This window comes from Lagopus leucura, unplaced genomic scaffold, assembly GCF_019238085.1.
Source record: "Lagopus leucura isolate 7727_CA_CO unplaced genomic scaffold, USGS_WTPT01 Super-Scaffold_1, whole genome shotgun sequence".
Classification (NCBI taxonomy): Eukaryota; Metazoa; Chordata; class Aves; order Galliformes; family Phasianidae; genus Lagopus; species Lagopus leucura.
In genome coordinates this window covers 11,969,517-11,984,410 of record NW_024962250.1, presented here as the reverse complement: position 1 = coordinate 11,984,410, position 14,894 = coordinate 11,969,517, and the positions used below count along the sequence as shown (strand labels likewise).

The following is a 14,894-nucleotide window of genomic DNA, read 5'->3' as shown; positions in this document are numbered from 1 at the left end:
CAGGACACCCAGGTCCCTTTCCACAGAGCTCCCCTCCAGCAGGTCATCCCCCAACCTGTACTGGTGCATGGAATTATTCCTCCCCAGATGCAAGACTCTACACTTGCTTTTGTTAAACCTCATCCGGTTTTTTTCTGCCCAGCTCTCCAGCCTATCCAGGTCTTGCTGAATGGCAACACAGCCTTCAGGCGTGTCAGCCAATCCTCCCAACTTCGTATCATCAGCAAACTTGCTGAGGGTGGCCATTATCCCCTCATCAAGGTCATTGATGAAGATGTTGAACAAGACCGGACCCAGCACAGACCCCTGAGGAACACAGCTGGTTACAGGCCTCCAACCGGACTCTGCACCACCAACAACGACCCTCTGTGCTCTGCCAGTCAGCCAGTTCTCAACCCACCTCACTGTCCACTCATCTATCCTACACTTCCTCAGCTTTGTTATAAGGACGTCATGGGGGACAGTATCAAACGCCTTGCTGAAATCAAGGTAGACTACATCCACTGCTCTCCCCCTATTCACCCAGCCAGAGACAACATCATAGAAGGCTACCAGGTTGGTCAAGCACGACCTCCCCCTTGTGAACCCGTGCTGACTACTCCTGATAACCTCCTCTTCTTCCAGTTGTCTGGAGATGACATCCAGTACAAGCTGTTCCATCACCTTTCCAGGGACAGAGGTGAGGCTGACTGGCCTATAATTGCCTGGGTCTTCCTTCTTGCCTTTTTTGAAGATCGGGGTGACGTTGGCTATCTTCCAGTCTTCAGGCACCTTCCCCGTCTTCCAAGACTTCTCAAAGATGACAGAAAGCGGTTCAGCAATCACCTCTGCCAGCTCCCTCAGCACCCGTGGATGAATCCCATCGGGTCCCATGGATTTCTGAACATTGGTGTTGCCTAGGCGCTCCTGGACCACCTCTTCCCTGACAGAAGGGGGGTCTTCCATTCCCCAGATCCTCTCACTAACCTCCAGGGTCTCAGATTCCTGAGGGGGAGCTTTTTCACTGGAGACAGAAGCAAAGAAGGCATTCAGTATCTCCGCCTTCTCAGCATCCCCCATTACCAGAACACTCCCGTCACTTAGCAGGGGAGCCACATTCTCCCTAGTCTTCCTTTTACTGTTAATGTACTTGAAAAAACCTTTTTTATTATCCTTTATCCCCTTTGCCAGATTTAATTCCAGGCAGGCTTTAGCCTTCCTTGTCGCATCCCTGCAGACCCTGACAACATTCCTGTATTCTTCCCAAGTAGTCAGACCGTTTTTCCACATTTCATGGGCCTTCTTCTTTCCTTTGAGTTTGTGCACGAGCTCCTTGCTCATCCACACAGGTCTCCTGCCACCCTTTCCCGATTTCTTCCTCACAGGGACGCACCGATCCTGAGCTTGGAAGAAGAGCTGCTTAAATGCCGACCAGCTCTCACAGGCCCCCTTGCCTTCCAACACCCTAGCCCATGAGACAGCTCAAAGTAGGCCCTGAAAGAGATCGAAGTTGGCTCCCCTAAAGTCCAGGATAGCAATCCTACTTTTTGCTTTACTTCTTCCACTCAGGATCTTGAACTCCACCACCTCGTGGTCACTACAACCCAAGCTGCCCCCGCCCCCTTTCACAACAAGAAAGGCAGAACAAGGTAGAGCACCTGTCTGGACTGAGAAAAAAACAAAACAACAACAAAAAAAACCCACAGCAGCAGCTGTTGCTACTTTCTAGTAAGAGATGGAGCAGTAAGTCCAACTGCTTACCATCTCTTCTATTTTCTTTCCTTTTTTTTTTTTCTTTATTCTTTGTCTTCATAGCAGGATCAGTCTTCAGCTTATATTTCTTTCTTCATATGAGAGAGATGTAATCAGATGCCTTTAGTTTTCCTGGGTGGCTGCTGTCAAGGGATATAATGGGAGCCTGCTAAGTGAGGTAGAGGTGGGTTGGGTAAGAAAGATCTGTCAGAAGTAGTAAGTAAAATTGACTTTGCCACCCCAGGAAAGGAGGTGACAGTGTTCTTGTTCTTGAGCAAAGCTGAATTTTGGCCAGCTGATTATAAAGAAACTTTGAGTCAGTCCTGAGCAGTGGTGACTTGAAAATCAGAGGCCACCAAAAGTTTCTTTTTTTTTTTTTTTTTTTTTTTTTTTTGAGCATGCTATGATATTTTGTCCTCAACGGAGATTGTCTTATTTGTATAGGGTTGCTGAGACTATACTGGGAAAACCTGCTGACAGTATTTAACATGTTCCTCTGGTGTTCAACCTACCTCTAGGATTTCCAGCTGGAGGCTACAGAAGTGTACAGCAAAGTAGCCAAACAGCTGGTGAAGCAGCAAAAGTACAGTGAGATTCGGCAGCTACTCAAGTGTGTCAGCGAGTCTGGAGTTGCAGCCAAGAATGATGGGGATACCATTATCTTAAATTGTCTAAGTGAATTCAAGAACATACCTGCTGAGGTAATTCTGTCCTGCCTGATACTCCTTTTGAAGTACAATGGGTTGTATACAACATAGGTTACAGGGACTACTCTGTAGTGCCTGTGTTGCCCTTTTAGTGATTCTGATATTCTAGCATGTATTGTTTGAAGGTGGGAGTGTGTTTTCCTTCCTTACGCTGACTTGTCTGAGAGAAAAAGATAGATTGCTTAGTGTGCTCCTATGCGGCGCTTCCCAAGTGTTTGTGATAGAGAGAGAACCTTTGTCTGACAGGACCCTGCCAAATGCTCTAAACTGGAGTGGGAGGGGTGGCCTTCAGTGAAGCTTCCCTGGCTAATACAGTGTATGTATGGAAACAGAAACATTCTGCCTTCATAGGAAGCCATTTTAGGATTCCTTTTACCTACCACAGCATGTTTTCTGTCCCAGTGAAGGAAGCATAAGTCACAGAATCTCAGGTTGAAAGAGACTTTGAGAGATCATAGAGTCCAACCACTAAACAGTTACCCTATAATAGGTTGCACAGGTAGGTGTTCACGAGTCTTGAATATCTCCAAAAAAGGAGGCTCCACAACCTCTCTGAGCAACCTGTTCTTATGCTCTGTCTTACTGTAAAGTTCTTCTGCACGTTGGTATGGAACTTCCTGTGTTCAAGTTTTAGGCCATTATTCCTTGTCTTATTGCTGCACACTCCTAACTTGAATGATAGAACTTCTTAGGGGACAAGGTGTTGACCTCATAGTGTTCTCTAGGGAGGCCCCAGAGACTTGGGAGGCAGAAGAAGCTGTGGTAAAGGGAATAATTTATTTTATAAATAAATTATTAATATATAAAAGGATTTTATATTTTCTACATGTGTGGTGTTGGTTGGGATAAATGTAAACATCTAGCTGTCATCTCAGCAGCTATTTCTCTAGGCAGAGCTTTGGTTCCTTAAGGAATAAAAGTTTGCAAACCATTGTCGCTTAAATGTGAACACCTTTTCCCTTTTTGGCTACAGGACCTCGATAATCTGATTCAGGATATGGACAGTGATGAAAACAAGGTAAGTAAAATCACAGTAAGAAGAATTCCTTTAGCAAGAGCTGAACAGGCCAGTCTTGAACCCCAGGATACATGCTCTCTTCCAGCATTTTCTCTGTCATCCTCATTCAAATAAGGGTTTTGAAGGCTACTTTCTAGACTGTAGAAATCAAAGAGCTGCTTAAGGCTGCGGTGTTTTCAAGTGTAGAACTGCGAGATGAAAGAACTGATCAATCTTTATCCTCATAGTTCTTTGGTAGTCCTTGGAATGAGAGCTAGGCGTTAGTAAGACTGGAGGAAATGTATTTCCATGTTAGCTCTGAGATGGCCATTTCAGCTTATCATTCTTTCAACATTTAAACTGCTTTCATTGTGGTAAGGAGTTAAATGATAAAATGTATATCAGAATTGAAGGTTTTTTTTTTTTCTTAGAGGAAATGAGGCCTGCACTAATTGATTTCTTCGTTAGCTTAAATACCAGCCTGCCAAGCTTCTGGAAAGTTGCATATAAATAAGGAAACTCTGAGTGCATATTTGTAGATGAAGTGGCTGTGGATCAGAGTTACAAACTTCTGTAGATCCCAAGTGGCATAATTAAGGATAAAATGTTAAAATTTCTGACTCTACTCTGTCCTTTTCCAACTGACAAACTTGGTGTTTCACGTAGACTGAAAAATGGGCTTTTAATTCATTTTATGAATGATTTATTATTGAAATATTCATGTATTAGCTGCTCCAGAAGAACAACAGAAGAGCAGTAGAAGGCAATGACTATTTTATAATCTTTGCCATGGGGTTATGGAAACAATGCATAAAATAAAATTACTAATGTATATTTCTTGGTGATGCTTTAAAAGAGTTTCCATAAGAGACAAATTTAATGAAATATATACATCTGTTTATCTTTTATATTGGGATCTACACCATGCAATACTCTGCCTCATGTTATGCTTATGTTGCCTTCTATGACAGGCTCTTGAGCAAGATAGTAATCCAGCAAATCCTTGCTTATTTTGTTAGCTTACCTTAACTTTCTAATGGAGTTCTGCCTGCCCTTTTCCCTCCAGATTCAAGCCTACCTGATGTGCAACAAGTTGCGTTCTGCATATCTGGTCTCGGTGAGACAAGAGAAGAGCAGAGCAGTGCAGCTTGTCCAGCATGTGCGCCAGCTGGCTGAGAGTAGTGGAGAAGATGTTGTGCACGCCATCTGTACCCAGTGGCTCACAGTGCACCAGCCCAAAACGAGAAATCGGCTTGGCCAGGGCAGCAGGAAATAACATTCACCATCATGCAGAAGGGGAAGACTTCAAGACACCTTAAAGGCACGCAGTGCAGCAATCACTTGGTAAAAGGGAAGTCTTCTAACTTGTGTCAGTAGCAAATGGAAGCTGCCAGTGTGCCTCTGGTTAAAAGGAAGGGAACTAAATTACAAGTGCCAGTAATCTCACAAATAGTCACTACCTCAGGGTGTCTTTTGGCCCTCTTTAATTTGGGTAGGCGGAAGGGTGGCAATTTCAAACAGAACAAGCAAGATTTTTTTAGGTCTGTGAAAGAGAGCGCTTGCGTTTTTTAGAAAGGCACTGATCTTTTCCCCCTTTTTTTTTTTTAATTTCTAATCCAGACAACCTGCATGGAGAGAACAGAAAAATCTCAACAGCTCAGTGTAGCCTAGAGTATAACACTTTCTGTGATTATAGGTTTCCTTTAGGATTTTTTTGAAGATTTCAGAGATCTTTTACAAAGACTGAAATTCAGAGATGGTTGTTTTTAAAATCTCTACACAAACTATTGCTAACTTCTTTCCCCCACTCCTACCCACTGCAATGCGTTCAACGTTCTTAGTTTGTTGGACAAAGTACAAACTGATTCTTCATGGCAGGTTTCTACTTCCCAGTTGCACTGTCTGAAATACATATTGCACGTGAGTCCTTACAAAATGGATAAAATTGTAAGTGGCATATCCTGCAAAGGGCCTACAAAGGGAAAAATCCTTTAAAATAGTTTTTAAAAAATCACCTACCTCTTTCTTTGCTATAATATCCAATAAAATGTTGTGATGCAGCTTTATCACTGAGCAGATGCCAGTGAACTTTAGGTATGGCAGAAAATATGGAAAGATAGAGCTGTGGCAAAATTCAGCAGTCTGTATTCCTGTCACACAGGAATTTTAGTTTTTTTCTTATGAGAATAACCTGTCCCTGTCAGGTACAGCAGAATGCATTAACAAGACATACTGTGTATATTATAATGTCAGGCCGGAGTGCGTTAGGACGTGTGAAAAGGCAGTATTTTATAGTGCAAGGAATGGAACAGTGGCTCCTGTGCTAAACTTGTGTGTGTGTGGTAAGGTGCTTACTGTGACAAGAAACAGCAGAGTTCTTAGGTTTAATCAGCAAACTTTGTGTCATTTCTGCATTAAAGGATGCTGAAACAAGCAGCTGCTGCTCTGCAATGATGACTTGGACACGTGAAATGAGCAGAAGACAGACAGCAGTAGGACCTTCTAAAAGAAACAAAACTTAGCCACAAGAGTATGTTTGCAGTTAATTTTTCCTTCAGCACAAGATGGGAAAACTAGTTCACTTTTGTTGTTAACTGTTTAGCATTTGACTGACTTTTGAGGAAACAGAACAGTTTCTGCAAGTAGTTTTAGTACATAGAATAACTGAGACTGTCAAGTATGGGTTTTGTAATGTCCCCAGACTCGGTGCAGTGACAGAACAGACTTTGATAGCATTGGGAAGGACTTGCTCCATCCCCTCTGGGTGCTCCACTGCTACCACCATCTCTCCCAGAGGCACAGTATTCACTAGAGCAGGGCTAGAAATGTCTCTCAGCCAAGTCGTCAGAAATGACCGCATTTAGATGTTAGAATCTCCCAATCACAGATTTGCATGATCTCATTAGTGAGCAGTACCGATGAAAGCTGCTTCTGTTTTCCTGGCCAGACTGACCTAGCTTGCCGTCAGCTTAGAGCTGTTAGGCTAATCCTAAAACGTGACACTATCCATCTATTTGATGACTTCTAGCTCTCTAATTATGGGGGGAGGTTCTACTGTTCATGGGTATCCAGTTATGCTTTGCTGTAACACTGTTCTGCTCCAGTTCCTTACAGCTATATAGAGCACAGAGAGCGGAGTTCGTCATGCAGACCAGTCAGTTCTGTACCTGCCTTTCCTCTCGACTTCTTTGCACTGTACTTTATGCACTTTATAGTGTTTGTTGTAATTTGATGTTCTTAACCTGGAATTGTAGGGAATGTTTCTCTTACCAGCAGAACTGGAATTCTGATCCTGACCAACTGCCTTTTGTCATGAATAGTGCAATTATCAATGGTTTGGATTTTTGAGCTTCAGAAATGGATTAAGTACTGCCAATTTAAAAACTCTATAGAAATGACCATGGGCTGTTTACAATGGGGGTGTGTGAAAAGGAGAATAAAGTGTTATGACTGAAAGTTTCAATATATCTTGTTTGCTTTTCATCTCAGCATAGCGGAGTCTTTTATTGTAGATCTGTATTTTTTTTTATGTGGCTATGTTCACCAGATGAACATGGGGAAGAGTTGCTGTCATACCAAAATATGCCTTTGCTATAACATTCTCCATATTTAAGAGCAACTGTGCTATCATCACCTCTTCAGAGGTCATCTCGGTAGCTAGCTCGGCTTATATGTGTACTCTGGCAGACTAGTAATTCTCTTCAGGCAGCTTTGCAAGTTAATGCAACTCTCCCTTACAATACTCCCTTTAAGGCAGCCAAATGAGCTTAAGCACTCATTTTCCAGATTAACCTATAAGCTATAAATGACTTAGCCAAGGTCAGAGAGTGAGGAGACGTCCCTCTATGGTAATATGTGGTTAGGTCTTATAGTGACTCTAGGATCTGATTCATTTGTTTGAGAAAGACACTGACCTAAAAGGGGAAAATATGGCCTAGAGATTCTTTCTGCTTTTTTTTTTTTTTTTATGGTTTGTTGTTCCTGAAATCCCCTTTGATCAGAGCCTGCATGGTAGGTAAACAATCCACTGCTACAGTGTTGAGGGAGGAAAAAAGGTCAAAGCACAGGGAGAAACAGAAAGGGACTTCAGAATATCAGCTAAAATTATTATTTTTTTACATTAGTAAGGCAGTGCAGATACCAGCAAAAACAAGTGAATTGCATCATTTCTGAAATTTTCTTCAAAAAATTGCTGTAAAAAGGAAATGGCTTTATTTAGTATTGATCGGAGGTAGCATGGGACTGATGTACGTGGATAGCTTCCAGACATCATGAATCATAACATGAGCATTTGCTCCCCAACACTGGCAGTTGGTCAGAGGAGTGTTCAAACATGGGTCTAAATACTTCTGGATTTTTTTTTTTTTCCAGAAAAAGATAATCCTGTGAGCTATGGCACTTGTTGAGTTAAGCAGCTAAAAAAAACCCTATTTTTCAGAAACAATCTTGGATGATGGGTCCCATTATATCAATTTTCACTAGAGCTCCAAGGCAGTAAGCTCATGAGGACGTGGATTGACTGAGCTGCCTTTTGACCATGCAGGCTGTATGGTACAGTGAGGTCAGGCTGGTAGCCATGGATAGCTGTGGCCCATAGCTGCTCCGATTTGTTTTCTTTTTCTGTCCTGTGACTAAACTGACCATAATATCAGGATAGCACTGGCCCCTGCTTCAGCTATTTAGCTCAAGGTAGTTTGCTGTCAGAGCAAATTCAATGCTAAAGCCTCAGTGGAAATTAATTGTTGTTTTTCAGCGCAGTTAACTTTCGTTTTAATTAAATCTGCTTTTTTCCAGGTTTGTAAATCACTTAAGTACAGCTTAGATTTTTATTAGGACAAGTTTTATACCATCTTTGCTTAGTGTTTCCACAGCACAGATTGTTAACTGTTTTGAATAAAATAACTAGCCACTACCCAATTTCACCATTCCTGCAGGTTTTAACCTTCCAGCTAGCTGCATTGACAGCTGTGTTCCCAAAAGATGAACCAGTCTTACTTCACAGGCTAGAGGTGTTTAGAGAACATGGAAAATAATGCTTGATCCTAGTTAGGCCAGCACTTGTTTCTGAGTGTTTGTGAGCATTTATATTACATGTAATTGCCAGAAACATGACTACTTGTACTCTGCCCTGTCAAATATTAGGAACAAAAAATGACCTTGTAAATCTAGTTTTTAACGTTTTACTGGTTATGGAAAAAGAGACTAAAGCAAAAAGCAACTTTCAATACAGGTGACCTAAAGCTAAGATGATAACCTCCATTTCTATTCTAAAGCCACAGGACAACAGCCTCTAGCTGTTGTGAGTTACCAATGATTGCTCACAGTATTGGTGCTCTAATTTTCCAGCTACAAAAAGGGATGCTTTGCTTTCTAATCTCAATCATTAAGTGTAGCATTCCAGAAAATCATACTGGACTGCATCCACAGAACCATCACAAGGGCAGCTGAAGTACCAGTGTTCTTGGCAGCAGTGCTCTTCCCAAGAGTAGCATCACTGTGCTCAGCCACATACACACAGATGGCTGCACTGCTCAGTCCCACTGGATGCCGAGGAGCTCGCAGCTCACATTCCAGAGCTTCTTTGCTGTCTCATCATCCCGACCCCATGGAGATACATACGCTGGCTGGCAATCACTGTAAGAGGAATATTATTATTATTTTTAAAATCAAAAATCTCTAGCTGTACACTGAAATGGCTATGATAAAGTGAGGGAATTGCTTTTAATCCATGAAGCTTCAAGACCAAGTAAAGAAGGGCAGGGAGGGTGGGAGTTAGATTGGGAAGAATCTTTCCCAGTGGCACCAAAAACTAGCAACTGAGTATAGCTCTATCTGCCACCTTGATGTTTACAGAACTTTATTTATATTCTGCTGTATACTTGTCACTGTGAGTTCTCATTAATATTACTAAAAAAGATTATAAATGCTAACCAGGCTGTGCAGGAGTACTTCTCTAGCAAATTATAACTAAGTTCCTCAAACAGACCTTTCGAAACTGGTTATCCCGTCCTATTCATCCCACTATATTGCCACTGCATTAAAGATAAAGCTGCCTCTGAATATAATACTGTAATAACTATATATGGTTTCACATTAATGCCATTTTCATTATCCCCTGAACTACAGCCCCTTTCTTCTCAGCTCCTGCAATCTGGCAGTACATTGTCTGGACTAGGGATTGTGTGTTCTCATCTGTAATGCTAGATGCTGCATGTTACATAGAAATTTAAGAGAACAATTGAAATTGCATCTAATGAAATGTAAGATTTCTATCCTTTCTAGTGTTCTTATATCCCAAAACACACAGTCTCTGATGCTCCTGAAGACTGGCAGGCTGCTTGTTTAATATACATACATTGCCTGGAAAGTTGAAAGGCTTTCAGGCCAATCCAGTGTAAAACCAGGCCTGTGTGAGATTTACTGTGAAGGCTATTACTTTCCTATCAAGTTCAAAACTCTGCTTTTTTATGACTTTAAAATCTACCAAAGCTTTCTGTACTCTAGTGCAGTACCCCACTTCTATTCTCAGAAAAACAGTGAGTCTTGCACAGAAGATTAAGGCATCTATTTATATATTCAAGTCCGATTAAGATAAACAAATACCCAAGTGAAGATCAAAGTCATTACAGAGACTAATCTGCTTGCTTATCACAAGAAAGGAGAGCTCTGAAAAGAAACTAAGGCTTCAGTATTGCTGTTGCAAAGGCAACAGTATTTTTTTGGGGAAAAAAAAAAAACAACAACTACGTTAATTTCCTAAATACAGTATTGTTATACTGCTCTACACCCAGCAAGAAACTGACATACACAGCTAAAGGAAACTGTTGAAATTGCAGTTTCCAAATTTAGGACGATGATGACGTAGAACTGTATGGAGCTGTAGCTTTTTTAAGAGAAAAGACATGATTATGCAGTGTCCTGGAGTAGGTGAAAGGAAATTAAGAAACAATCGGGTTTGTAGAGAGAGCTACAACTAATAGTTTAATAGTTTGCAGGCAAGAGTGATAAGCATCCCAGCAGGCATCTCTTGTAGCTGATGGTCTGTCACACTGGAGAATCAAGTTATTTTTGTCATGTGCCAGTCCTGAAAATCTTACCTTCTAGCTCTGCAGCACCACCAGACCTCCCCTCTCTTTGGGTGCACAGGCCCTTTTTGTTCCAACAGGTAAAACTAAACTGATCTCTCCCTGACTGCCTTAGGTGACCTCATTAACTAAACAGCTCTACTGCAATCTAAGGATTAGAGCGCTACAATCGTGACAGCCTTTCCTGCACTTGGAGTCCACTAATACTGCTGGCATGAAATAAAGTGTTGCATAGGTCAGAGATCCCTTCTAATGCAGTATCATCTTCAAGAAATCTAGAAAGGATAGTGCTCTAGTATTTCTCTCACCCTCATTCCAGTAAGATTGAGTTATACCGACCACTTATGTAGTCTCTTCTTAATAATGACAGTAATACTCATTTTTTCTGCCAGTGAGGCTTCACAGTATATCACTCCATCAGCTTGCACCCACCTGAAATATTGTCCTGTCACAGATTCTAGCTCCTCTGCTACTGCACAGTACACACTGGTCTGAGCTCCTTCCCATGGAGTCTTCAAGAAGAATGAAAATATCCTCCACAGCCATGACATTACAAATGAGTGCCGGACCAACTCAGAATGGACAGAGCCAGGATGGAGAGAGTTTGCTGTGACTTTAGTGCCTATGGTAAAAGAAAGTAGCTGAGGACAAAATTAATGTGTCAGATTGCCTTTAAACAGTGGACTAATATCTTCCTCAATTCCACCTGCAACTATTCTGCAACTTACAGAAGAACTGCTGTGGATAAAGGGAGTGTTAATGAAATTTTTAGTGCTACTGCTTTCTGGAGCACTCCCTTGTCCCTTCCAAACAGTGCTGTCACTATATGTCTTCTGCACAACAGTGTACCAGGGAGCCTGATGTTCAAACAGCAATTTCTAGTGGGCTTTAGACAGCAAGAGATTTCTTTGACTTACTGTACTACAATTAGAGAAGATACTGCTTAAGTTTACAAAAAGGACTGAATAACAAGGCCGATACATGTTGTGACTTAAAAGATACTGTCTAGCCCTGTGCTTGTATTTTACAGCCCTTCACCACTGAAGGCAGCTACAACTGCCTTAGTTTGTCCACAAGAGATTGCAGTTCGACACAAGTTCCTTTGTTGTTGTTTTTCCCTCTTCAAATTCTACTCACATAGCACAATTGTGTGCTTAGATGCAGCCAGTTTTTGACAAGTGCCAAATTAAAATCAAATCCATTCAACTGTGTCAGGCCACTGACCTCCCATGCCCTGTTGCTGTTAAGATAATTAGTGCTTTACGTTTCCTAGTTCCATGGATGAGATACATTTTCCTTTCCAACAGAGAGCTCTCAGTGACCCTTGTCTCAAACCATTTCATTTTTGCACAGGCTTTTTTTGTCCGTCCTCCTCACCCACACTGCTCAAGAGCCAAGGAAACCACTCTCTGCTGGGACTTGCCTTGCAGCCGCCTTGCCAGCTCTCGGGTGAAAAGGACATTGGCCAACTTGCTGTGACAGTAGGCGAGGCCACGATTGTAGCTCTTCTCGCCATTGAGGTCATGGAAGCGGATTCGGCCTCCGTGATGAGCCAGTGAGGACACGTTCACAATGCGGGATGGTGCAGACTGCTTCAGACGCTCCAGTAATAAGAAGGTTAAAAGAAAATGACCTGGGGGTGAGAAGAAATTCAGTTCTTCTCTGAAGGGTTTCCCCACTGGAATCACAAAGTACTTTCAATGTGCTTATTATGAGCTATAGCTTTCCTCCTTCCATTCTAACCACAAGAAGGAAAAATGAAAGCACCTGGAAGCAGGATTTCCCACTGGCTTTTTCCAGAGATATGAAATGAAAACCTGACTCCACTGGCCTTACCAAGATGATTCACTCCCAGGTGCATCTCAAAGCCATCGGCTGTCTTGGAGTAAGGGCATAACATTACCCCAGCATTATTAATGAGGATATGAAGTTCCTTCTCTTCTGCAAGAAAGAAAAAAGACATCAATCATTAAATACAGAGATGGAATACAGACAGACACAAGTCAGACAAAAAAGAAAACCCATGCCCAAGTGGCAGCCACACTGCTTCTGTAAAATAAGGATAACTCTCCTACCATCAACTCGCCCATGGCCTCCGGCAAGCTCCTGCTGTAAACCACAACAGCCAACATGGCACAGAGATGCATGGGTCAGGAATCTGATGTTAGCTAAAAATCGCTGGCACTGTAACAGAACTCCCTTCTTGCCTGAAGACACCAACAATAACGGAGGGTGGGGCTGCCTTCTCATTTTTCTGCCTTTGCTCAGAATAGATATTGTTGCACAGAACAATTCCAGATACTACAAATGAAATCCATACAACAAAGGGGAAGATGCTTTCATAGTCACATCAGCAACATGCGGCATTGTACAACACCCTCAATTTCTGCTTTAAAACCCATGATATGCATGTGGTCACACAGGAAGTCAACAGCAGCATAGGAATAGAGCAGGGCAATAGTCCTCCCGAGTTACGCTCTGTTGTACCCTTTCCTTAGCTCCAGAAAGCAGACAGCAGTTGCTGGCAAAATATGCACACTGAAAACAAGGACCCAGAGGTCATACCTGCTAGAAAGCTGTTAGCAAACTCCCGGATGGACTTTGTATCAGCCAAGTCCAACTTTTTCACAATGACTTCCTGATTGTTTGTGTCAGCTCGGATTTCGCGTGCTGCAGCTTCTGCCTTTGCTATGTCTCTGCAGGCAACAATCACCCTTGCGCCTGCAAGGAGGAAAAAGCAGAACACAAACGGATGTCACTGGGAGCACAATGCATGGCCAGAGCTGGAACAAGGGCCGACCACTCAACGCTTACAATGTCTTGTTTCCTATGGAACTGACTTCAGTTCAGGGGAGAAGGTAACAAGCACAAAAACTCTTCTCATAGATTGTTAGCTCCAAGCCAGCCCAGAACCTCTTTTCAGACAAGGAAAATGCACATCTGAAGTGCCTCTGTCCAGCTTCTCCCAGTCAGGTGAGTGCACTGCTGCCCTGGTATGGCCAGTTTGTACATGTGGCACTAAGGCCTACAGCACACAGAGATGCCTGGACTCCAGCCAGAGCAATTTCTAACATGGGTAGTTTCACTGCCTTGATAGTTACCAAAAAACATTTAAACTAATTTTAAAACGTGAGCAACTGAAACACAACAGCAGCAGATCTGAGCCGTTTCCCAGCCCCAAACAAGGATAGCCCTGTGACTCCAGGCACTTGCCTGGTCCTCTCCAAGTGGCCATAGTGCTGAGTATTTTCACGTGCTGGGACACGGTGTCAGGGCTCAAGCAGTGAAGGCAGCTGAGAACTGGGGAGCTGCACTTCAGGAATTACAGCCCTGTCTGAGGGAACTTCAGAAGGTGGCTCTCAGATGGAAGCACGGCCCCAGGCTCAGTAACTCCAGGGGCCATCAGGCTCTGCACCACAGTATGTGGTGCCAGATCACATCAGTTCCAATTAGCACTGTCTCTTCTAAGTGCGGTTAAGCTAGGAGAAGGGATTAGCAGCTGCTGCGGGACACTGACTGCGCATAGAGAATCACGCAGCGATCCTGCCTTGGGCGCAGAGAGGAGAGCCGCACCCGCTCGCAGCGTGACGCTGACTTGCCTCTCCGTGCGAGCTCCCTGGCGGTCTCTTTCCCGATGCCGGTGTTGGCGCCCGTGATCACCGCCACCTTCCCGTCCAGCCTGGCCGCGGACCCGCACCGCCCTCCGGCCACGTACCGCCTGCAAGAGAGCGGCGGGACTCGAGGGCGGCTTCGACTTCGCCAAGAGCTCGGGCACCGCGGCACAGCCGGCCCGGGCCCGCCGCAACACCCCACTCTGCCCGCGCCGGCGGGGCTACGGCTCCCATTGGCTGTCAGCGGGGCTCCGAGCGCCGCGGCCAATGGGCTCCGCGCGGCGCCGTGGGGCGAACCCTGGCCACCGGCGCCCGACCGCCCCGTGCCGCGGCTGCCACCGGCCCCTCCACGGGAACGGCGCAAGCAGTCGGCTGCCGCCACTCAGACACCGCCGCCGGAGCGGCGTTAACAAAAAAGCCCTTTGTATTTCTCCTCCCCCCAGCAAAGAATCGAGCGAAGCAGCCCAAACGCGAACCCCGACGGCACGGAGCCCCCGCGCGGCTCCCCCCAGCGCCCCGCACCTGACATAGGGCGCCGCCGCCAGCATCAGGAGGGGCACGGACACGGCAGCGCCCAGCACCGCGCACCAGCAGCTCGGCATCGCCGCCGCCGGCTCCATCCACGCCGCGTCCGCACCGATCGCGCCCGGAAGAGCCGAGTCCGCCCCGCCCGGGAACATGGGCGGTGGCCGCACGTGGGGCGGGCAGGGGGCGGGCCGGAGCACCCAGAGCACCCAGAGGCGGGGCCGTCCCGAGACTGTGT

General features: G+C 44.5%; 2 protein-coding genes across 8 annotated transcripts in view; one reads left to right on the top strand and one right to left on the bottom strand.

The window, feature by feature from the left end:
• The window catches only part of ZFYVE26 (zinc finger FYVE-type containing 26), a 48,914-nt gene extending 42,016 nt beyond the window's left edge, over positions 1-6,898 (top strand). For 6 of the 7 annotated variants that reach the window (XM_042864952.1, XM_042867384.1, XM_042866558.1 and 3 more), the window contains 3 exons: positions 2,250-2,432; positions 3,412-3,456; positions 4,502-6,898. In XM_042864952.1, the coding sequence (XP_042720886.1) occupies positions 2,250-2,432; positions 3,412-3,456; positions 4,502-4,711 (438 nt within the window). In that variant the 3' untranslated portion in view covers positions 4,712-6,898. Of the gene's footprint in view, positions 1-2,249; positions 2,433-3,411; positions 3,457-4,501 lie in introns of those variants that run through there. The other variant, XM_042868946.1, reaches the window with a different exon arrangement.
• Positions 6,899-8,230: 1,332 nt separating this feature from the next.
• LOC122179091 (retinol dehydrogenase 12-like) lies at positions 8,231-14,764 on the bottom strand. The gene is made up of 7 exons (XM_042870128.1): positions 14,654-14,764; positions 14,120-14,238; positions 13,086-13,241; positions 12,357-12,461; positions 11,944-12,153; positions 10,953-11,142; positions 8,231-9,069 (listed from the first exon to the last, which is right to left on the bottom strand). The coding sequence occupies exons 1-7, from the start codon at positions 14,749-14,751 to the stop codon at positions 8,967-8,969; spliced, it is 981 nt and encodes a 326-aa protein (XP_042726062.1). The 5' UTR covers positions 14,752-14,764; the 3' UTR covers positions 8,231-8,966.
• Positions 14,765-14,894: the final 130 nt, after the last annotated feature.